A 21,848-nucleotide genomic window follows, 5' to 3' on the forward strand; every position below is an offset into this window, starting at 1 on the left:
AGAGCCTGACTGTTTAACACACACACACACACACACACACACAGCAACAGATTGGAGATCAAATCAGTGAAGATCTTAACCTGCCTGTGGAACAATCTCCTTTCAATTAGCGACCCAAACAAGGAAATCACTCTCATCCCTGTTGCCCTGGTAACCCAGACGGTCTCACACCCCTCTGCGTCCAGTCACAGCTCCTGCTCCTCTCTCCTCGACAACAAACTATATCACCTCTTCAACAAGGCCTCACCCAACTGACTCCCACCCTTCAATAAGGCCTAACTCTAGACGACTGACTTCCATTCGTCAATAAGGCTGGGTTTGTTGTTGGTATTTACCACTATAAACATTTACATTCAAAACTCCCTTAAGGGTTCTGATTCCAGACGCGGTCAAAGCTGAGCGCAGCTTCGATCCGTGCCTGCGAACAAGGAGCCGCCACTGACAGAAACATCTGGGTACAGCCCCAACACAGACTCCAGGCTACCGGCTGATCATTACAGACACGGTGGGAGGGAGACGGTGCTGCGCCCTGACTCCGGTTCTGTTTACCCATGTCCTCTATAGGGACCAACCGAGGGGGTTTATCTGAGGAGGGGGCTGTTCTATATTCAGGAGTCTGTGGTAAGAAGTCGGCACACACGGCCGAAATGAAGATAACCTCACACTTAGGCTACTGGTGGCTATTGTCGTCTGTTGCTGCATTGTGTGTGTGTGTGTGTGTGTGTGTGTGTGTGTGTGTGTGTGTGTGTGTGTGTGTGTGTGTGTGTGTGTGTGTGTGTGTGTGTGTGTGTGTGTGTGTAAGAGAGAGAGAGAGAGAGAGAGAGAGAGAGAGAGAGAGGGATAGAGAGAGAGAGGGATATAGAGAGAGAGAGAGGGAATGGATGAGTGAAAATAAGGGTGACGAGCGGACTCAGAAGTGTGGAATCAGACAGAACACGCACACGGTTTTGGACTGTCTGGAACCACCACCAGTCAGAATAACAGCACGTCGTTGGATATACAGGGTTGCACGATAGGCTCAACACTGATGAAGGACGTGACCCGAATAGCATGTGGAGCATGTGGAAGCTGCCCCTCGGAAACCCCAGCGCGGCATCTCTCTCCTAACATGGATAGATGGTTAGATCCCACTTTCCAACAAAGCAATGCCAAAATTAATAAACAGTCGAAAAGAGGCTACATCTCAGAATAGTCAGATGTTAACCCCATTACATGTGTTCGGAAACAGACCCCGGCTTTCAGCACCAAGGGGGTGGACTATGTTCGGCTGCGCGGGGCTTCCCTGGAACACGGTGCTCGAGCTGCTGCAGCCCATCGCACGGGAAACACGCACGTGTGACAGAGCTGGACCATCCCGAACCCAGAACTCAAACAGAACCCAACCACCCCCCAGACCCCCAGACAAGAGGGCGAAACCAGCGGGACGCTAGATCCACGTGCGGTGCATCCCCGCCGTATCCAACCGGACAGCGCAGCGCAAGGCGCGTCTCTCACGGGCGCAACGGTGCACATCCTGGAGCGAGCGTTCCCTTCCACAGACATAATAATGATGGGATCCGATCATTTACCTTCCATTGCAGAAACCGTCACGATCCCACATAGAATGGCAAACAGATCCGCGGTCATGGCAGAAGGGTAGTCTCCACAGCCGGTCCCCAAGATGAGAAAACACGCAAGGCGCGCGTCAAAATCCCTCGGTTGTCACAGAGCGGTATTCCAGTCGGTAGCCCGTGTTGTGAGTCACATTTCCAGCCGTAGTAAACAGTGTCTGACAATCAGTGTAGAGCGAGGATGTTGGGGGAGAGAACAGGGTTGGGGGTGTGTGTGTGTGTGTGTGGTGGGGGGCTGCTCAAATCCCGTTAGAGCGCTAGAGCCAATCACGGATTGAAAACTGAAAGTCGCCAACCAATCGGCAATGAGCTCCTCCTCCCACCTGCATTGTCAAAACACCAAACTTTTCTCTGACCTATTTGAATGGACGTCCGTCGCAACGAAGGGAAATAGCGCCACCAGTTGGCAGGGCGTGAGTAGAGCAGTGCGGTCCACAGTATGGGAACAAGGCTGCAGAGCCATTCTTCTGATGCAGACCATCGCTTATTTCAGGGAAGCCACAGTCTCTGGGGAAGCTAATATAAGGGTTCAGGGGTGTTGGGGTAAGGGTAATCACTTAATCGCTTACAGGAATGCCAGTCCCTCTGCCAGAGGTATTTTGCTTGTTTTATCCATCACCCTCTCTCTCTCTCTCCCCCTCTCTCGCTCTCGTCTCCTCACACACACTCGCGCACACACACGCATATACGCAAACACACAGCCCCCCTCCCTCTATCCAGCCCAGCCCGTGTCTGTGTGTGTGTCTGTGTGTGTGTGTGTGTGTGTGTGTGTGTGTGTCTGTGTGTGTGTACCCTGGCAGCTTCCTCCTCCTATATTCATCAGAACTCCAGAGCCCTCATTTGCATTCTGAGCTGTTCTCTAATAGTGCGGGCGAATCCAGAGACACTTCCTAATGATATTAACCAGGCGCTGCAAACCCACCCCCCCCCCCCACCCCACCCCCAAAACCCCATTACGCCCGTGCCGTAACAGATGGCATCCACAATGGGTCTTTTCCCCAGAGGGAAGCAAGCAGGGGGACTAAGGAGGGGCTGCGTGCCCAGGATCATGCACCTGCCTGGGGTTCCGTTCGGCCCTCGCGGGGCCTGGAGGTGGAGGGCGGGGTCCGAGCTGCCAGGGCCCATCCCAGGGCTCTCCGGTCTGGGGAAGGCCAAGGGAGAGAACCAACCCTTATATGACTGTTATAATAACATTGTCCCGTTTTCACCAATCACCAGTTCGCCATTCACACCCGACCGGCTGTCCCCCGCCGTTGCTCTGGAGGATCCGACGCACGACCCTCCGCGGTCGATGATCCAGACTAGAGAGCCGGCCGCCCGACTCTCAGGGGTCCGTGACCGTGACTCAGACACCAGGCTAAACTAAACTAACCCCATTCGGGAGTGGTGGCCCAATATGCCCCCCCCGCGCCTATGAATGATGCTTTTTGTTTGTTGGGTCTGCTGTATTCATGTATTGAAGTGTTAATTCAATTAACAATTAACTTAATTGTGTTTATTGAACTGTATGTTGTATTACTGTTTTTATGACTGACTGCTGCTTTCTTGGCCAGGTCAACCTTGAAAAAGAGACACAGTGTCTCAAGGGGCTTTCACCTAAATAAAGGCTATAAATAAATAATTAAAATTTAGCACAAGAATAACCGGAAATGCACAGGTGTTTTGAGGGGGCGGCTACCTGGGCTAAGATGTCATCCCCAGACACCTAATAACAATAAGCTATTTAAAGTAAAGAAGAAGAAAGCAACAAACAGAGCAAGAAAAACAGTCTTCTCTTCTCATCTTCTCATCGTCTGCTCACCGCTCCTGTCCTTCCAGGCGCTCCCCAGGGCTGGGCTTCACAGGACGGTTTGATGTTTACTTTGGAATGGCTGCGAGACGGAGTTTTAATTACCATGCGTTCGTCTCAGCCAGAGCAGAGAAGGTGCTACGTCTAGCAGTCTAGACACAGAATAAAAAATCCACGTCGCCTTCCTTTTTGAGACGTGCAATGCCAAGAGGTCAAACGTTTAGCGGCCGAAAAGAAAATCGAACGTGTCCCGAATACGACGGTACGGACTCCGAGCAGCCCTTCGTCCCGGCAAGATGTCGCCGATCTGAACTAGGGCAGCGGTTGTCGAGCGGGCGCTTTAGGAGCTCGCTGGCTCCGGAGCGCTGGTGACTGGGGACGCCATTGATCATTTTTAATGGGGTGGCGATGAGTGCGGCTGCGTGGGGATAGGCGGCCCCCGGCGCCGCCCGGACTCACGGTGGCTCGGTGCCGCGCTTATTTGTCATGCTGGTGATGGCGGAACAACCTCTGACCCCGCGGGTCATCTCCAGAGACGGACCGCATCCCAGACTAATCAATCCCTGTTCGCTGCTCACACCCCAGAGGAGAGGAGGAGAGGAGATGAGGATACGAGGAGGGGAGGAGGAGGAGGAGGAGGGGAAGAGGAGGAGGAGAGGAAGAGAGGATGAAAGGATGAGAAGAAGAGGGGAGGAGGAGAAGAGGAGGAGGAGGGGAAGAGGAGGGAGAGGATGAAAGGAGGAGAGGGGAGGAGAGGAGGAGGGGAAGAAGAGAAGGAGGAGGGGAAGAGGAGGGTGAGGATGAAAGGAGGAGAGGGGAGGAGAGGAGGAGGGAAAGAAGAGAAGGAGGAGGGGAAGAGGAGGGAGAGGATGAAAGGAGGAGAGGGGAGGAGAGGAGGAGAGGAAGAAAGGAGAAGAAGAGGAGGAGGAGGGGAAGAGGAGGGGGAGGAGGAGAGGAAGAGAGGATGAAAGGAGGAGAAGAAGAGGGGAGAGGATGAAAGGAGGAGAAGAAGAGGGGAGGAGAAGGAGAGGAGGATGGGAAGAGAGGATGAAAGGAGGAGAGGAGAGGGGAGGAGGAGGGGAAGAGGAGGAGGAGAGGATGAAAGGAGGAGAAGAAGAGGGGAGGAGGAGAAGAGGAGGGGGAGGAGGAGAGGATGAAAGGAGGAGAAGGAGAGGAGGAGGCAACAGCCCTGCTGCTGGTGCTAGGGCCCATCTACCCCTGTTCTATTGTCTGTGTCCACACAGCACTGACACTTAACTACACGGAAGGCACACGCACTGTAACTTTTATTCTTGTATTTTTCTGTATTTGTCCTGCATTTTGTTTTAAATGTCCTTTTATAATGTGTTTCTTGCACATTGTATGCTTTTGATTCATGTAAGGCACTTTGAATTGCTTTGTTGCTGAAATGTGCTATACAGATAAACTAGCCTTGCCTTACCTTAAGAGACCCCTTAAAAACTCATAGAGCCAGCCTGGTGTACATACAACACCCACACACACTCATACTATCAGCCTCCACACGCACACACAAACACACACACACATATAATGATCCACACAGAGGCACACTACTCCCACTTAAGGTCAAGAGCTTGAGTCCACTACCGCGAACACACATTGGTTTAAATGTAATTCCCAGCATGTCAGTGTACCACATCATTTGCTGAGCTCCAGTTCTGCTTTAAGACGTTCTGGGTAGCTACACTCCACTGTAATGAAGAATGATGCAGCTACCGCTTCCCTAATGCCTCATGTTTTCTGAGCCTAATAGGTAACAGTAGCAACAGTCAACAACAACAACAACCAAAACACAAATCCAACCCCACATCCCCCCCAGGTGTGCCCTGGTGGACACTTGATTCGATCTTTTTTTTTTTGTCTTTGTCTTCCTCTTGTGTTTCTGTGAGGCGGAGCAACATTTATCATGCTGTTGACCTGTAAACAGGCCGGCCCAGGTGCCCGCATCTCCTCGAAACGGGCCGAGGCGCCGTGGCCTTTCAATCTCTCCCCATTCCACCTGTTCCCTGCCCCCGGCCGGCCGGACCGCCTGACCGCGTTCACGAGCTGGAAAATCTCCGCCTGGAAAATCACGACTTCTCCCGCTCCCGTTCCCGTCTGCCTGGGACGGAATACCAAACAGCCCTGAAAAATCAAACAGTAAATCCTCCGCAAACAACAACAACGAGAACAACGACAACCAGGGATTAGGTATTCACGGTTGGGAGACGAGCTGAGGGTATTTTCCGCCGTGGCGTTATGAGTTCACGGAGCCGGAGAGAGAACGGGAGGGGTGGTGCTGAATGGTGATGGTGAAACGAGAGAGAGAGAGATGGGAGGGAGGGAGGAGAGAGAGAAGAAGAGAGAGAGGGAGGGAGAGAGGAAGAGAGAGAGAGAGATGGGAGGGAGGGAGGGAGAGAGAGAGAAGAAGAGAGAGGGGGGAGAGAGGAAGAGAGAGAGAGAGAGATGGGAGGGAGGGAGAGAGAGAGAAGAAGAGAGAGATGGAGGGAGAGAGGGGGGAGAGAGGAAGAGAGAGAGGGGGGGAGAGGGAGGAAGAGAGAGGGGTGGTGGTGCTGAATGGTGATGGTGAAATGAGAGAGAGATGGGAGAGAGAGAGAAGAGAGAGAGGGGGGAGGGAGAGAGGAAGAGAGAGGGGGTGGGAGAAAGAGAGAGGAAAAGATGGTGTGTGTGTGTGTGTCGGGGAGGGGGGGGGTTGTGGGGAGAGTCAAGTGGTGATGAATATGAATGTATGAAGATGAAATGTCACGGAGGGTCCAGAGACGTTACAGGCCCGGCTGACAGAGAGTGTTGTGGTACAGGAAGCCCGAGGGGCGGGGGGTGGTTATTAGACCAGGGCTGGTGGTCATCGATCTTCTGCCAGGGGGTCCGGGGGGACGCCGGGCCTGGTGGTACCGTGGGTGAGACCGCCACTGCGGAGGCTGGAGCTGCTGTTATATCTTCTAGATTGGGGGGCTGGGCTATTTGTCTTCCTGGCTGGGACATTAATTCATTCATACACCCACTCACTCATTCACACATTGTTTTATTCAGGATGTGTCGGGCTATAATGACATCACGTCACCTGTTTGGGGACAGTGCAGTCAACGCCGAGTGTAATATTATTTTCTCTGGGTTCCTCCAGGCATCACCTGAAGATGATGTCTCACATTGGCTTCTGTCTGCACAGCTGCCTAGCATACAGGGCAGTTCACCAACACAATTAAAGCTCAACCTTTTACAAACAAACAAAAAAGGCTCACAGGGGTTTAAAGTATTATTTAATGCCTTTACTTGACAGCTTCGATTAAAGGGATTCTCCATCCAGGACCAGCTAATAAATAGGCCTATTACTCAAAGTAATATATTCAAAGGGAGTTCAAACTCTCCCTCCACTGTAAACATCCTGGTCTGGGTGATGGATGTTGCCTGGTCTGGTCTGGTCTGGTCTGGTCTGGTCTGGTCTGGTCTGGTCTGGTCTGGCCTGGCCTGGTCTGGTCTGGTCTGGTCTGGTCTGGTCTGGTCTGGTCTGGCCTGGTCTGGGTGATGGATGTTGCCTGGTCTGGTCTGGCCTGGTCTGGTCTGGTCTGGTCTGGTCTGGTCTGGTCTGGCCTGGTCTGGGTGATGGATGTTGCCTGGTCTGGTCTGGCCTGGTCTGGTCTGGTCTGGTCTGGTCTGGTCTGGCCTGGTCTGGGTGATGGATGTTGCCTGGTCTGGTCTGGTCTGGGTCTGGTCTGGGTCTGGTCTGGTCTGGTCTGGTCTGGTCTGGTCTGGTCTGGTCTGGCCTGGTCTGGGTGATGGATGTTGCCTGGTCTGGTCTGGTCTGGTCTGGTCTGGCCTGGTCTGGGTGATGGATGTTGCCTGGTCTGGTCTGGCCTGGTCTGGTCTGGTCTGGTCTGGTCTGGTCTGGTCTGGTCTGGTCTGGTCTGGTCTGGTCTGGTCTGGCCTGGCCTGGTCTGGGTGATGGATGTTGCCTGGTCTGGTCTGGTCTGGTCTGGTCTGGTCTGGTCTGGTCTGGTCTGGCCTGGTCTGGTCTGGGTGATTGATGTTGCCTGGTCTGGTCTGGCCTGGTCTGGGTGATGGATGTTGCCTGGTCTGGTCTGGTCTGGTCTGGTCTGGTCTGGTCTGGTCTGGTCTGGTCTGGTCTGGTCTGGGTGATGGATGTTGCCTGGTCTGGTCTGGCCTGGTCTGGTCTGGTCTGGTCTGGTCTGGTCTGGTCTGGTCTGGTCTGGTCTGGTCTGGTCTGGTCTGGTCTGGGTGATGGATGTTGCCTGGTCTGGTCTGGCCTGGTCTGGGTGATGGATGTTTTCTGGTCTGGGTGTGGTGATGGCCTGGTCTGGGTGATGGCCTGGTTCTGGGTCTGGTCTGGTCTAGGTGATGTATGCTGTCTGATTCTGGTCTGGGTGATGGATGGTTTCTGGTTCTGGGTCTGGTTCTGGTCTGGGTGATGGATGGTGTCTGGTTCTGGGTCTGGTTCTGGTCTGGGTGGTGGATGGTGTCTGGGTCTGGTTCTGGTCTGGGTGATGGATGGTGTCTGGTTCTGGATCTGGTTCTGGTCTGGGTGATGGATGGTGTCTGGTTCTGGGTCTGGTTCTGGTCTGGGTCTGGTCTGGTCTGATCTGGTCTGGGTCTTGGTCTTGTCTGGTCTGATGTGGTCTGGTTCTGGGTCTGGTCTGGTCAGGGTATTGGTCTGGTTCTGGGTCTGGTCTGGTCTTGTCTGGTGTGGGTCTGGTTCTGGTTCTGGTTCTGGTTCTGGTTCTGGTTCTGGTTCTGGTTCTGGTTCTGGGTCTAGTCTGCTCTGCTCTGCTCTGGTCTGGGTCTGGTCTGGGTCTGGTCTGGTCTGGGTCTGGTGTGGTGTGGTGTGGTGTGGTGTGGTGTGGTGTGGTGTGGTGTGGTCTGGTCTAGTCTGGTCTGGTCTGGTCTGGGTCTGGTCTGGGTGATGGATGGTGTCTGGTTTGGTCTGGTCTGGTCTGGTCTGGTCTGGTCTGGTCTGGCCTGGTCTGGGTGTGTCCTGGTCTGGGTCTGGTCTGGTCTGGGTGTGGCCTGGTCTGGGTCTGGCCTGGTCTGGGTGTGGCCTGGTCTGGGTCTGGCCTGGTCTGGGTGTGGTCTGGTTTGGGTCTGGCCTGGTCTGGGTGTGGCCTGGTTTGGGTCTGGTCTGGTCTGGGTGTGGCCTGGTCTGGGTCTGGCCTGGTCTGGGTCTGGGTCTGGTCTGGTCTGGTCTGGGTCTGGTCTGGGTGTAGGCTGGGTGTGGTCTGGGTCTGGGTCTGGTCTGGTCTGGGTCTGGTCTGGGTGTAGGCTGGGTCTGGTCTGGTCTGGTCTGGTCTGGTCTGGGTCTGGTCTGGATCTGGTCTGGGTCTGGTCTGGTCTGGTCTGGGTCTGGTCTGGGTGTAGGCTGGGTGTAGGCTGGGTGTGGTCTGGGTCTGGGTCTGGTCTGGGTCTGGTCTGGGTCTGGTCTGGGTGTAGGCTGGGTGTGGGCTGGTCTGAGTGATGGATGGTGTCTGCTCGGGTTGTAAAAACTCCCATCAATAACTGAGTGTTGTTGTCAGTCATGGTCGGTGTGGGAGCAGAGGGGGTCAGACGGGCTGACGGAGCGGCAGCTAAATACGGCTCACGCATTAATCTGACCGGGACGCCACGACTGACGATGCTCTGCCCTCTGCCATCATCACAACACACCCGGACACACGCATACACACGCACGGGCACGCACACACACACACACGCACGGAGGGATGCATGCACACGCAAGGATTGCCTGTGTATGCCACACACACACACGCCCACACACACACACCTGTACACACAAAACCTTTCATTTCTCTGTCCCTTCCCAGCTGAGACAGAGGGAGAGAAATGTTATCCAGCATTTGCCCTAAATGGGATTTTAGGCTTGTCGAAAGGCGGCGAGACCGTCATTTATCGAGCTATCTCGGCGTGATTAATATGTAATTTGCTGGTTTTCATTTGTCTTAAGATTCAAGTTGCTACTTATGATAAATCAAGCCGTCACAGAGGAGCGACCCCTCAGCGCTGAGTGAGTAAAAGCCTAATTAGCTGTAGCTTTTAGTTGAGCGTTGAACGATAGCGCTGATGGACTGAGTGTGTATTTGGGGGGTTGTGTGTGTGCGGGCATACCTGTGTGTGTGTGTGTGTGTGTGTGTGTGTGCGTGTATGTGTGTGTGTGTGTGTTTGTAAGCATTGTGTGTGTATGTGTGTGTATGTGTGTGTGTGTGTGTATGCCTGCGTGTGTGTGTGTGTGTATGCCTGCGTGTGTGTGTGTGTGTATGCGTGTGTGTGTGTGCGTGTGTGTGTATGTGTATGCCTGCGTGTGTGTGTGTGTGTGTGTGGGCGCGGCGCAGCTGGCTTCGCTCCTGAGTGATGGACAGGAGGCAGGTGTATTCTCCTGTCTTCAGTCAAGGCCTTCTCAGTCAGCTGCCAAAGGCTTTGTGTTTGTGACAGGAGACGCCGACGGCAGAGACGCCATTCATCTCGCCGCGGGCGCCACAACTACCAACCCCGAACACACACGCAGACACAACAATACAGACTTTCATCAGGGGGGCGAAGGAACGGCTGATTAATGATGTATGCTCGATAATTATAATTAGTATGTGTTCATTTTTCATGATTAAGGACTTCGCTATAGTCAAGGTTAATTGGGTTCTCATTCACCCACTGTTCGCCGCACGGATGCGTGGCGTTTAAGAATTCGCCTTTGTTTTTTTGTTGTTGTGTTTTTCTCCACCTAGATCCCAGACGGTTTCGTTTTCGAGTCGCGGCGAAAACGATTGTCTCCTCCCCTATCTTATCTCCGCCGGCAGAGGAGATACACTCCAGCCCCCCGGGTTGATCTCCGACTCCCGACTTCTCTGAGGCGGGCGTTTTAAGGATGGGCTCGCCAAAGTGCCTGGTGATAAGTGGCCACGCGCCTCACCCTGGCGCTCCTGACTTTGCCTGACATCTCATTGCCGCTTTAATCTCGCTCCATTGGTCGTTTGATCCGAGGAGGGACGCCGGCCGAATTCCCAAACCTGCCCCTTTCCACTCAGCCCCCCCCTCCGCCCTTCCACCCCATGACAGGTCACTACTCCCTCTCCTGTCAAACCCGCTGGACGAGCGAGAAGGGAAGGGGGAGCTGGTATAATGCGGCCCCATCTCAGTGGCAGTGGATGGGATAAATGTCTGTGAGAGAGAGAGAGAGAGAGAGAGAGCAAGCAGGGGTCAAATCAATCTGCCCCTCTCTCCACCACTGACACTGATCTGCTGTCATAGGCTGACCCCGACTGAACCCTTCCCCCCCTCCACACACACACACACACACACACACACAAATGACGGCAAAAACCCCAGGGCTGGATCTGAATGCAGACACGTCGTCTAAAGCGGACCTACAGTGAGCCGGGCTCCCCTGACAGATGGACACACGAGAGAACTGCTCCGTTTGGATCGGAACCAAAAGGTCTAATTGCTAATTAATGTGTTGCTCTTTGCTGCTGAACGCCTATGTGACGATGACATGGAAATGACAGTAGGAATACGTTGGGCGGTGCTCAATCCAACGAACGCCACCGCGTGTGCACGCCCGCAAACGTGCACGCCCGCCGACACGCACGCGTCGTCATCGAGTTAACACACTGACCTTCAGGTATCAAAAGTGACCTTTGAAAGCGATCGTCTTTCCCAGCATGCATCATCACATCAATAAACATTGCCGCCGGGCATGGCTCTAATCATTATCGGTCTGCGGCAGGCTCTGTTACAGTACGCACACACACACACACACACTCACACACACACACTCATACACACACACACACACACACACACACACACTCATACACACGCATACATACACACACACACACACACACACACACTCATACATACACACACACGCGCGCACACACAGCTCCTTTCAAAGCCTAAATGTCAAATGTGTGTGCTGCAGACAGCCCACATGCACTCTCCAATAGAACTCATATTTATTTATATATTATATTGTACATCTACTGTATATCACATACCAAAAAAATGCATAAGCAACCAGAATCAGAGAAATCGAGGATATACAGTATGTTATGACATCCGAATCGCCAAGCAACACACATGGAATAACAGCCCAGCTCTGTGGAGTCTTTCTTTCTCTCTCTCTCCCTCTCTCCTCCTCCCTCCCCCTCTCTTATCCTCTCCCCCCTCTCTCTCCTCCTCTACCTCCTTTCTCCCCTCCCCTTCTCTCTCTCCTCCTCTACCTCTCTCTCTCTTTACCCTCTTCCTCCTCTCTCTCTTCCCTCTCCCCCCTCTCTCCTCCTCCCTCTCTCCTCATCTCTCTCTTCCCTCTCCCCCCTCTCTCTCCTCCTCCCCCTCTCCTCCTCTCTCTCTTCCCTCTCCCCCCTCTCTCTCCTCCTCCCCCTCTCCTCATCTTTCCCTCCTCTCTCCCAGGGGCCTGGTGACACACAGGTGGCTTAGCCTGTCCCCCCCACCCCCCCCCCCCCTGTTCAAGCTCCTCGTCCAATCACAACGGGGTCCCATTACTACAGTTTCCTAGTCAATGATTTCTCATTTAGACCCCGGTCTCCAGTCCCTATAGACTCTGCACTCATTGAAGGGTTGATGAATGACCTGTCTACCCGGTGTGTGAGCCCGAGTGTGTGTCAGTGTGTACGCATGCGAGCGTGTGTGTGTGTGCGCGCGCGTGCGTGTGTGTGTGTGGAGCCGTCTGAGCAGAGGAGATTAAAACGTCCCCTTGAGAAGATGGTGGACAGTAGAGCGGTGAGGGTTGGCGGTTGGTTCCCTCTGTAGAAAGTGTGTGTAGCATAATAGGCGGGTGGGGCAGCCATGGCGCACAGAGCAGGCCACAGTTACAGCTATCGTTCTATAGGCTATGTCACCACAGCATGGTGGTGACTGTATGGTCCCGTTTCGGCTCGGCTAGACAGCCCCAGTGTGATGACAGCTTCCACCCAGCTTCCTAGACTGGAGAAGACAGGTAGGCATGGCTGGCGCTGCCATAATCTCTCTCTCTCTCCCTCTCTCTGTCTCTCTCTCATTCGTAGATTCCGTACCTGTCAAACATCTCTAACGGGACAGCAGAATGAAGTGGGAAGGCCGAGATAGACTGTCCCCATCCTCCTCGATTGCAATCTTTGCCTCCAATGACAACCACATGGTATGAGCTGTCCGCCTGAAAGACAGTCTGTCTAACTGGTGAAGGACCGGGGAACTGACAGAGTTGGCCTATGATTTGGTGCTGTCAAGCGAACATCTGTTGCAGGAATATTCTACTATCCACGCTTCATCCTGCATACAAATGACCAAATTCTTCTTTAAACCAGGGACGCGCGTCATCAGGTTCGCGCGGTAAAGGCGCGTTCACGCGGTAAAGGCGCGTTCACGCGGCAGAGCCTGGCTGAGGCTATTCGTTGCCAAGGGACAGAACACAACAAGCATAGGGCACTTCCTCGGCGCTCCGCGGAAAAGTGAAAATAGTTTCACAAATAAATCATTAAAACAAATTCAATGTTTGTGCAGTTCCCTGCTACAATTCCAGAAGTCGCCTCGGACCTCGAGAGAAATGTGAGCAAAGAGAAGGTCTGGCAGAAGGTCTGACCTGGTTTTCGGTCCCAGGTGGACGCAGGTAATATTTTATGAAGTCTGTCCAAACACGAAACTAGTACTAAAAACTAGAACACGTAGCCTACAGCACCTGAATAGCCTACATTTGTGGATGTATCATTTAAGTTAGAGTTTAGGATATTGATGGACCTATCCTACGCTACAGTATAATGTCACTGATTAGCTTTTGATCAACTAGTGCTAATTCACACGAAGCGTACTGTGACCCAGGTGCGGTAGTGTTGAAGTGAACTACGCTCCTGTGACGAAGGACCGGTAGAAGTATGACGGAGGTCAGCCAGCTGTGCTCGCCCATCGTGGCGCACCAGGAGGACGTGAGAGAGAACCGCGTCACTGCGCAGCGCATGAAACAGAGACTCCGAGAGTCCTGCAGCATCCCTGTCTGTATCCTTTAGAAAAAACATGGAGAACGTATATTGTACTCTGTGTGTGTGTGTGTGTGTGTGTGTGTGAGAGAGAGAGAGAGAGAGAGAGAGAGAGTGCGTGTCTGTGCTTGTACATGTGTGTGTGTGTGTGAGAGAGTATATGTGTGTGTGAGTATGTGTGTGTGGGAGTGAGTATGTGTGTGTGTGTACGTGTTCTTAACGGTGTCAGCATGCTTGGTGGGCTCCATGGGGAGCCTCAGTGACAAACTGGCCTGCTTACCCCCCCTCTTTAGGCCTGGAGGCAGAATCTCAGTGAGTGTGTCCTCCACACACACACACACACACACACACACACACACACACACACTTGCTTGCTAGTTCACTTGATGATTGACCAGCTGATTTGTATCCCTGTAGCGGTGTGTGTGTTTTTCTGCAGCAGGGGTCAGAGGGGACAGAGGTCCAGACACCCTGATGGAGGACAGAGGTACCGACTCTCCTCTGAGCAACATCTATGAACCTCTCCTCCCCTCATACTGTATATAACCTAGAACCCCTCCTCCCCTAATAACCTAGACCCTCTCCTCTCCTCATATATAACCTAGACACTCTCCTCTACTCATATATAACCTAGACACTCTCTCTACTCATATATAACCTAGACCCTCTCCTCTACTCATATATAACCTAGACCCTCTCCTCCCCTCATATATAACCTAGACCCTCTCCTCCCCTCATATATAACCTAGACCCTCTCCTCTCCTCATATATATCCTAGACCCTCTCCTCTCCTCATATATAACCTAGACCCTCTCCTCTCCTCATATATAACCTAGACCCTCCCCTCATATAGAACCTAGACCCTCTCCTCCCCTAATAACCTAGACCCCCTCCTCCCTTAATAACCTAGACCCTCTCCTCCCCTCATATATAACCTAGACCCCCTCCTCCCTTAATAACCTAGACCCTCTCCTCCCCTCATATATAACCTAGACCCTCTCCTCCCCTAATAACCTAGACCCTCTCCTCTCCTCATATATAACCTAGACCCTCTCCTCTCCTCATATATAACCTAGACCCTCTCCTCCCCTCATATATAACCTAGACCCTCTCCTCATATATAACCTAGACCCTCTCCTCCCCTAATAACCTAGACCCTCTCCTCTCCTCATATATAACCTAGACCCTCTCCTCTCCTCATATATAACCTAGATCCTCTCCTCCCCTCATATATAACCTAGACCCTCTCCTCTCCTCATATATAACCTAGACCCTCTCCTCCCCTCATATATAACCTAAACCCTCTCCTCTCCTCATATATAACCTAGACCCTCTCCACCCCTAATAACCTAGACCCTCTCCTCTCCTCATATATAACCTAGACCCTCTCCTCTCCTCATATATAACCTAGACCCTCTCCTCCCCTCATATATAACCTAGACCCTCTCCTCCCCTCATATATAACCTAGACCCTCTCCTCTCCTCATATATAACCTAGACCCTCTCCTCCCCTCATATATAACCTAGATCCTCTCCACCCCTAATAACCTAGACCCTCTCCTCTCCTCATATATAACCTAGACCCTCTCCTCCCCTAATAACCTAGACCCTCTCCTCTCCTCATATATAACCTAGACCCTCTCCTCCCCTAATAACCTAGACCCTCTCCTCCCCTAATAACCTAGACCCTCTCCTCTCCTCATATATAACCTAGACCCTCTCCTCTCCTCATATATAACCTAGACCCTCTCCTCCCCTCATATATAACCTAGTCCATGAACACCTATACTATGACCTAGTCCATGAACATCTATACTATAACCTAGTATATGAACATCTATACTATAACCTAGTATATGAACATCTATACTATAACCTAGTCCATGAACACTTATACTATAACCTAGTCCATGAACATATATACTATACCCTAGTACATGAACACCTATACTATAACCTAGTATATGAACATCTATACTATAACCTAGTATATGAACATCTATACTATAACCTAGTATATGAACATCAATACTATACTATAACCTAGTCCATGAACACTTATACTATAACCTAGTCCATGAACATATATACTATAACCTAGTACATGAACACTTATACTATAACCTAGTCCATGAACATATATACTATAACCTAGTACATGAACACTTATACTATAACCTAGTCCATGAACACCTATACTATAACCTAGTACATGAACACCTATAGTGTAACCTAGTCCATGAACACCTATACTATAACCTAGTCCATGAACACCTATACTATAACCTAGTCCATGAACATCTATACTATAACCTAGTCCATGAACACCTATACTATAACCTAGTCCATGAACACCTATACTATAACCTAGTCCATGAACATCTACTGTAAACTGTAACCTAGTCCATGAACATCTATACTATAACCTAGTCCATGAACACCTATACTATAACCTAGTCCATGAACATCTACTGTAAACTGTAACCTAGTCCATGAACAGCTATACTGTAGTCTAGTCCATGAACACCTATACTGTAACTTAGTCTCTCCCTTCCATCATCCCTCCCTCCCATCATCCCTCTCTCTCTCCCTTCCATCATCCCTCCCTCCCTCCCTTCATCCCTCCCTCCCATCATCCCTCCCTCCAGACAGACAGGAGAAGGGCGGGGCCAAATCCAGCAGGGTCACCCAGCAGGACTCCAGCCAATCGCGGCGCAGGAGGGACATACCGACTAAAAAGGTCAAGGGTCAGCGTGGATGGTGGGGGGGATTAGGGGGGCCAGTTTCTGCTAAATGTCACACTGAATTTTAATTCACCATTATCAATCATATCTGTGGGGTTTTCCAGGCTCGCATCCAGAATGTAGACGAGTGTAGCGCGTTCTGGTTAAAATATACAGCAAATGGATGGAGAAGATAAAAAGGAGGCAGAGCTGATGTAGCTAAAACTGTCCAAGGTGCTGTCTGAACATAACAGGATGCTTTAGTCTCTATCCTGGCCAGCAGCGTCTGAAAGTGCGCTAGTATTTTTTGGAGGCGATCGTTCCGTGTTGTCGTCTCGTCTCTGCCCAGCGCGAGGAGGGCGTGCCCAGGCTGGTGGAGCTCTACCAGTGCCCAGGCTTACGAGATGACTCGCCCACGCCCCTGCCTCACAACACAGCCTACTCCACCATCGTCGCCCACGTGGTGAGGGCACAGCGCCACCTGGCGCACAAGGTGTGGTACTGCAGGCTGGCACGCTCATCACAGCAGGATCAGAGGCCCCTGTTATTGGGATATGTTGTATTCTGGGCAGGAGCAGTGGAATCTTCTAATGTTGTTTCTTGGCGTGATATCAGTTTCTTGGCGGGTCAGCTTTCCTCAGCGATATCAAACCTTTGTTCATGTTTGTGTGCCGGGCCTTCCTGTCGTGTGCAGCCCAGGTACAGGGCTGTCTTCCAGAACATTCTGTCATCCCCTGTGATGGAGAACTTTGTCAGCGACTCCTTCTGGTGGCTCTTCATGCAGAACTTTCAGGTAAGAAGGAACACCAAACACTAGTCTAGACCATTCATCTAGATTGTGAGTCAGTCAGTGTTTTATCAGCAGGGATGTTAAATCCCAACTTCAAAGTTAAACTCACTGTTCAAACCTTGGAATACACAGGTTGTCAATATTATTAATGCTTTAAACTCTCATGCCATTTTTACATGCTGCAGTAGTTCAAAGAGCCCCAAAAATTGACATCAATGGGGGATACACCTATATATCACTGCTCACTCATTTTTTAAACTAGAGACTTAGTTGAGCCATGAAACTACTATTTATACTACAAGGTCGGTAGGTCGGTAGCCAAAAGTTAAGACTACTGCCAATAGTTTGATTCATGTCAATTTAAAACAATTTAACAGTACGGAAAATTAAAATAGTTAGTCTTAAAGTATTTCTTCACCTTCCTTCCATGTTTCTCTCCTCAGCCTGCCGATCGTTTACAGGACAAGTTGTTCATTCGTATCGCTGAGAACTACATCCAGATCCTGACCCAAGGTTTCACATCTAGCAGTGGAAACAGGTTCCTCAAGGTAACATGTCCTATCACATCCTCCTTCTCATCATCACTTCACAGTCAAACACACCCATACTACACCGATGCCACCTGAAGATTAATACACACATTTAGCATTTCCTAACCCTTTGGTCTAAGAATTTCTTACACTGTGCAGCCAAGAAATCCTTTGTTTTGATGTTTTAAAATGTCAAACTGATTGATCTTTTCCATACAGATTCATTGCACAGAAACATGCTAGTTTGTATCTGGGAGGCGGAACCAGATTGATGTCCAATCATAAATCGAATACATAGATATCCTTATTATCCAATCATTATTATCATCTCCCTCTCTCTCCTACTCTCTCCTCTCTCTCTCTCCTACTCTCTCCCTCTCTCTCTCCTACTCTCTCTCTCCTACTCTCTCCCTCTCTCTCTCCTACTCTCTCTCCTCTCTCTCTCCTACTCTCTCTCTCCTCTCTCTCTCCTCCTCTCTCTCTCCTACTCTCTCTCCTCTCGCTCTCCTACTCTCTCTCTCTCTCCTCCTCGCTCTCTCTCTCCTCCTCTCTCTCTCTCTCCTACTCTCTCTCCTCTCGCTCTCCTACTCTCTCCCTCTCTCTCTCCTACTCTCTCTCTCCTCCTCTCTCTCTCTCTCTCTCTCTCTCTCTCTCTCTCCTATCCTGTGCAGGCCTTCCCCAGCACCCTGGCCCAGACGCTGTACTGCTGTTTCTGCTGCTGTTTCCCTCACTCCCGCAGCTCCCTCTGCAGTGACAGCTTCCTCACCCCGCTGTGCTTCACTGCCTACCAGTGGACAGGAGGTGACACTGCAGTGGGGAAAAAAAAAAGAACACACTTTGACATTGATATTCTATGTACCAGCTGAGAGTAACATTTAAAATGTGTGTGTGTGTGTGTGTGTGTGTGTGTGTGTGTGTGTGTGTGTGGGTGGTCAGGGGTCTGTCCAGCTCCTGATGTCTATAGGCAGTGGGACCTGGAGGCCCTGGAGATGGAGGAGGCCAGCCACTTGGTGTCTGGGAGTGACAGGACTGATAAGGACAGCGGGGGTGGGTCACTGGTTTGTCACACGAGAGAGAACTCTCCCTCTTCTTTATGATCTCCCCGTTGTAAGAGCGTGTGTGTGTGTGTGTGTGTGTGCGCATGTCCAGGGTCATGCCTGTCTCTCCTGGACAGTATGTTCTCCAGTGCCTGCGTTGATGGGCCTTACAGCAGCAGATCAGCCAGTAACACAGCTCTATCCAAGAACGACCCAGTGAGTCACACACACGCGCACACACACACACACACTCTCTCTCTCTCTCTCTCTCTCTCTCTCTCTCTCTCTCTCACACACACACACAAAATTGTGTATCCTGTTTTAGAGTTTAGTTCAAAGCAGCAGACTGAGGAGCCAGCCGTCCAAACAGACGGTCATCTCCAGCAGCAGCCCTGTGAAGGGAGGTGAGACCGACCTCTGACCTCTGACCCGACACCGGAGCACTGATCAAAACTGATGCTACAGCAGCAGGAATATATACGTGTACAGCACAAGCTTTTTTCTCCAGCGATTTGCTCTGTTGTTGCTGTGTGTGTGTGTGTGTGTGTGTGTGTGTACTAGAGAAAGCAGTGGGCTCTGACAACATCACAGACCTGAAGGGTCTGACTGGCCAAGGCAGTCAGAAACCCACCAGAGAGGTCAGACTTCACACACACATCTATCTGTCTATCTATCTATCTATCTATCTATCTATCTATCTATCTATCTATCTATCTATCTATCTATCTATCTATCTATCTATCTATCTATCTCTCTTTCTTTGTACTCTCTAGCTCTAACTCAGTGATTTCTTTCTTTCTTTCTCTCTCTCCCTCTCTCTCTCTCTCTCATCTTCCTCTTGTGATGCTCCCCCCCCCCTCCAGTCCCATGTGGCGTACCCTGCCCTGGAGTTCAAGCGCGGCCTGTTCAGCGTCTACGGGAACAGCCCCCTGGTCCAGTTCTACATGCACCGGCACCGCACCGACCACCGGGTGGGTCAGAACGTCCTGGTGGCTCGCACCGAGATCCACAAGCTGCCTCCATATCCTCTTCATCATCATCATCATCATCATCATCATTGTGACTGTTGGCCCGCTGTAGTCTAGATATTTTTATATTCCCAGACTGGATCACATTCTCCTAGAATGCCCTTGGACTAATACTGTTTTTAATGTAGATTTATTTAGGACTAATATTGTTTTTAGTGTAGATTCATTTTGGACTAATATTGTTTTTATGGTAGATTTATTTTGGACTAATATTGTTTTTAATGTAGATTCATTTTGGACTAATATTGTTTTTAATGTAGATTCATTTTGGACTAATATTGTTTTTAATGTAGATTTATTTTAGAGTAATATAGTGTTTTTAGTATAGGTCAAGGCTTAACTTGAGTCAAACCTACCAGATGGCGGTTTCATAACTGTTTAGAGTGTGTTTGTCAGTGTTCCTTCCTTGACGGCTGTGATGTCACAGCGGGCTCGGTCACGTACCGGGACATTCTGACCAGGGCGCAGGAGCGCTCGGACCATCACCATAGCAACCTGAGGAGCATGTGGGGTCGGTATGCCCAGGACCTGAGTGCCCTCAACCAGAGGAAGCTGGATGAACGCCACCAACTCATCAGGTACACAACACACAGACACACACACACGTCTGCACACTCACACCTACACACACGCAGACACACACACACACTCACACCTACAGCACGCACAGACACACGCATGCACACACACACACACACACACACACACACACACACACACACACACACACAGTTCACTCATTTATAAAGCTGGAAAATACATCCTGGAGCCTTCGCCAACTCATATTACCACCAAATTTCGAACCATTCCTACCTAAAAAGTTGTCTGCTTGGTTATCCGACTCCTGTAGAGCGCTGTTGTTTTCTTCCTGTTTTGATTATGCTCATCCCCTCTGACCTTTGAACCAGGAAGCAGAAGAAGATCCTGTCCCAGAGGGCCACAGTTCACAGACTTTGCCAGATTTTGGTCCCGGAGAGTGTGAGTTTACCGGGACTGACATCCAATTTGTCATGACCATCAAAGGGCACAATGTTCAGTTGTTATGAATTTAATCTCTTCTGCTACATTTGTTAATGCTACAGATGACATTAATCATTGCAGGTGACTGATTAAGCTCTTTTAGATGTTAGACTGTCTGAAAGTTAAGTAGTTTCTGTGAGGTGGATGTTAAAGGACACACTAGGACGCTTCACTGAAGTTCACTATCTGGTGTAGTGTGCAAATTTAGTGTACTCGATACGCACGGCTCTCTGTGTTGGCGTGCAGAATGAAGAGGACGCCAGGTCTGGTTCCGAGGTCACACGCGCCTTTGAGTCTGCCGTCTCTGCTGTGGAATGACCCCATCCTGACCCCTGCCTGACCCCTAGAAATGACCCTGCCATCGTGGACCCCCCCCCCCACACCCCTCCCTCCCCAGCCTCGCAACCTAGGAGCTACTAAAAATACTGACAGAACTTACATTGGCTTTGAGTGGTTTCATTTTTCTTAAGTGGCCACTAGGTGGCAGTGTATGCATGGCTTTAATCCAGGCTGAGAGACATCTTGACATAGGGACACTGATACACATACTTGTTATGGTAAGACAGAGAGAGAGGGAGAGAGAGAGAGAGAGAGAGAGAAAGAAAGAAAGAGAGAGTCAGAGAGAGAGACTGACAGCCACAGGAATTCCATGGATGCAGGTTGTATACATGTTTCATAATCCAAAGCCTTATAGATATGTTCTTAGATAGAGAGAGATGAATGTTCAGTCCAACACAAACTGAGCCTGCAGTGAGCCATGCATGCGAGGATGTGTGGACGTCTTTATTGGCTGGGTGTCTCGCTGTAGCACGCCCTGAACTGAAGGGGATATTTCATCTGCTGTGATTCAACCCCTGGTGTGTTAACAGTATGTGGACAGCTGAGTTGAGTAATCTTCCCTCAAAGCACACCTGAACGACCAACCCCAACAGTACATCTCAACCATATTAAATACAGGTTGTTTCTGATTAGTCACAATGGCGTAAGATACGAAAGGTCACATTTGGAGACCGCCTACACTCTGACGCGCTCGACCAGTCTTCACCCCCTGTTGATGTCATCCTGATTTTTCTTCAATGTGCGGCTTTAATGGTGCGTTCGTTTGTGGTCGGAGGTGGCAAGTCGCAAGTGGCAAAATACCTACTTCCGACCTGTGTGCATTCGAGCTATATACCATTATATCACAGTTACCTAGTTATATCTAGTGCATTCGAGCAACTGGGGGCTGAGAAACATATCCGAATTTGCGACGAGGAAGTGCGAGTTCATGAGGTGTTTTATTTAATCATTCCTAGTAGCAAGTCGCAATTTGCCACCTCCCAGTTA

The 21,848-nt window shown here is 50.7% G+C and overlaps 1 protein-coding gene across 1 annotated transcript; it reads left to right on the forward strand.

The window, feature by feature from the left end:
- Positions 1 to 13,292: 13,292 nt before the first annotated feature.
- Positions 13,293 to 20,840, forward strand: LOC311316370 (protein FAM227A-like; the record flags this gene model as incomplete). Its single annotated transcript, XM_084447211.1, has 11 exons — positions 13,293 to 13,413; positions 13,624 to 13,706; positions 16,467 to 16,610; positions 16,812 to 16,910; positions 17,351 to 17,455; positions 18,109 to 18,238; positions 18,374 to 18,495; positions 19,338 to 19,497; positions 19,930 to 20,080; positions 20,411 to 20,480; positions 20,769 to 20,840. 11 exons carry the CDS (start codon positions 13,293 to 13,295, stop codon positions 20,838 to 20,840), a joined length of 1,257 nt encoding a protein of 418 aa, XP_084303337.1.
- Between the last annotated feature and the right edge of the window lie 1,008 nt (positions 20,841 to 21,848).

The sequence above is a fragment of the Borostomias antarcticus genome, assembly GCF_949987555.1.
Source record: "Borostomias antarcticus genome assembly, chromosome: 12".
In the NCBI taxonomy this organism is placed as follows: domain Eukaryota; kingdom Metazoa; phylum Chordata; class Actinopteri; order Stomiiformes; family Stomiidae; genus Borostomias; species Borostomias antarcticus.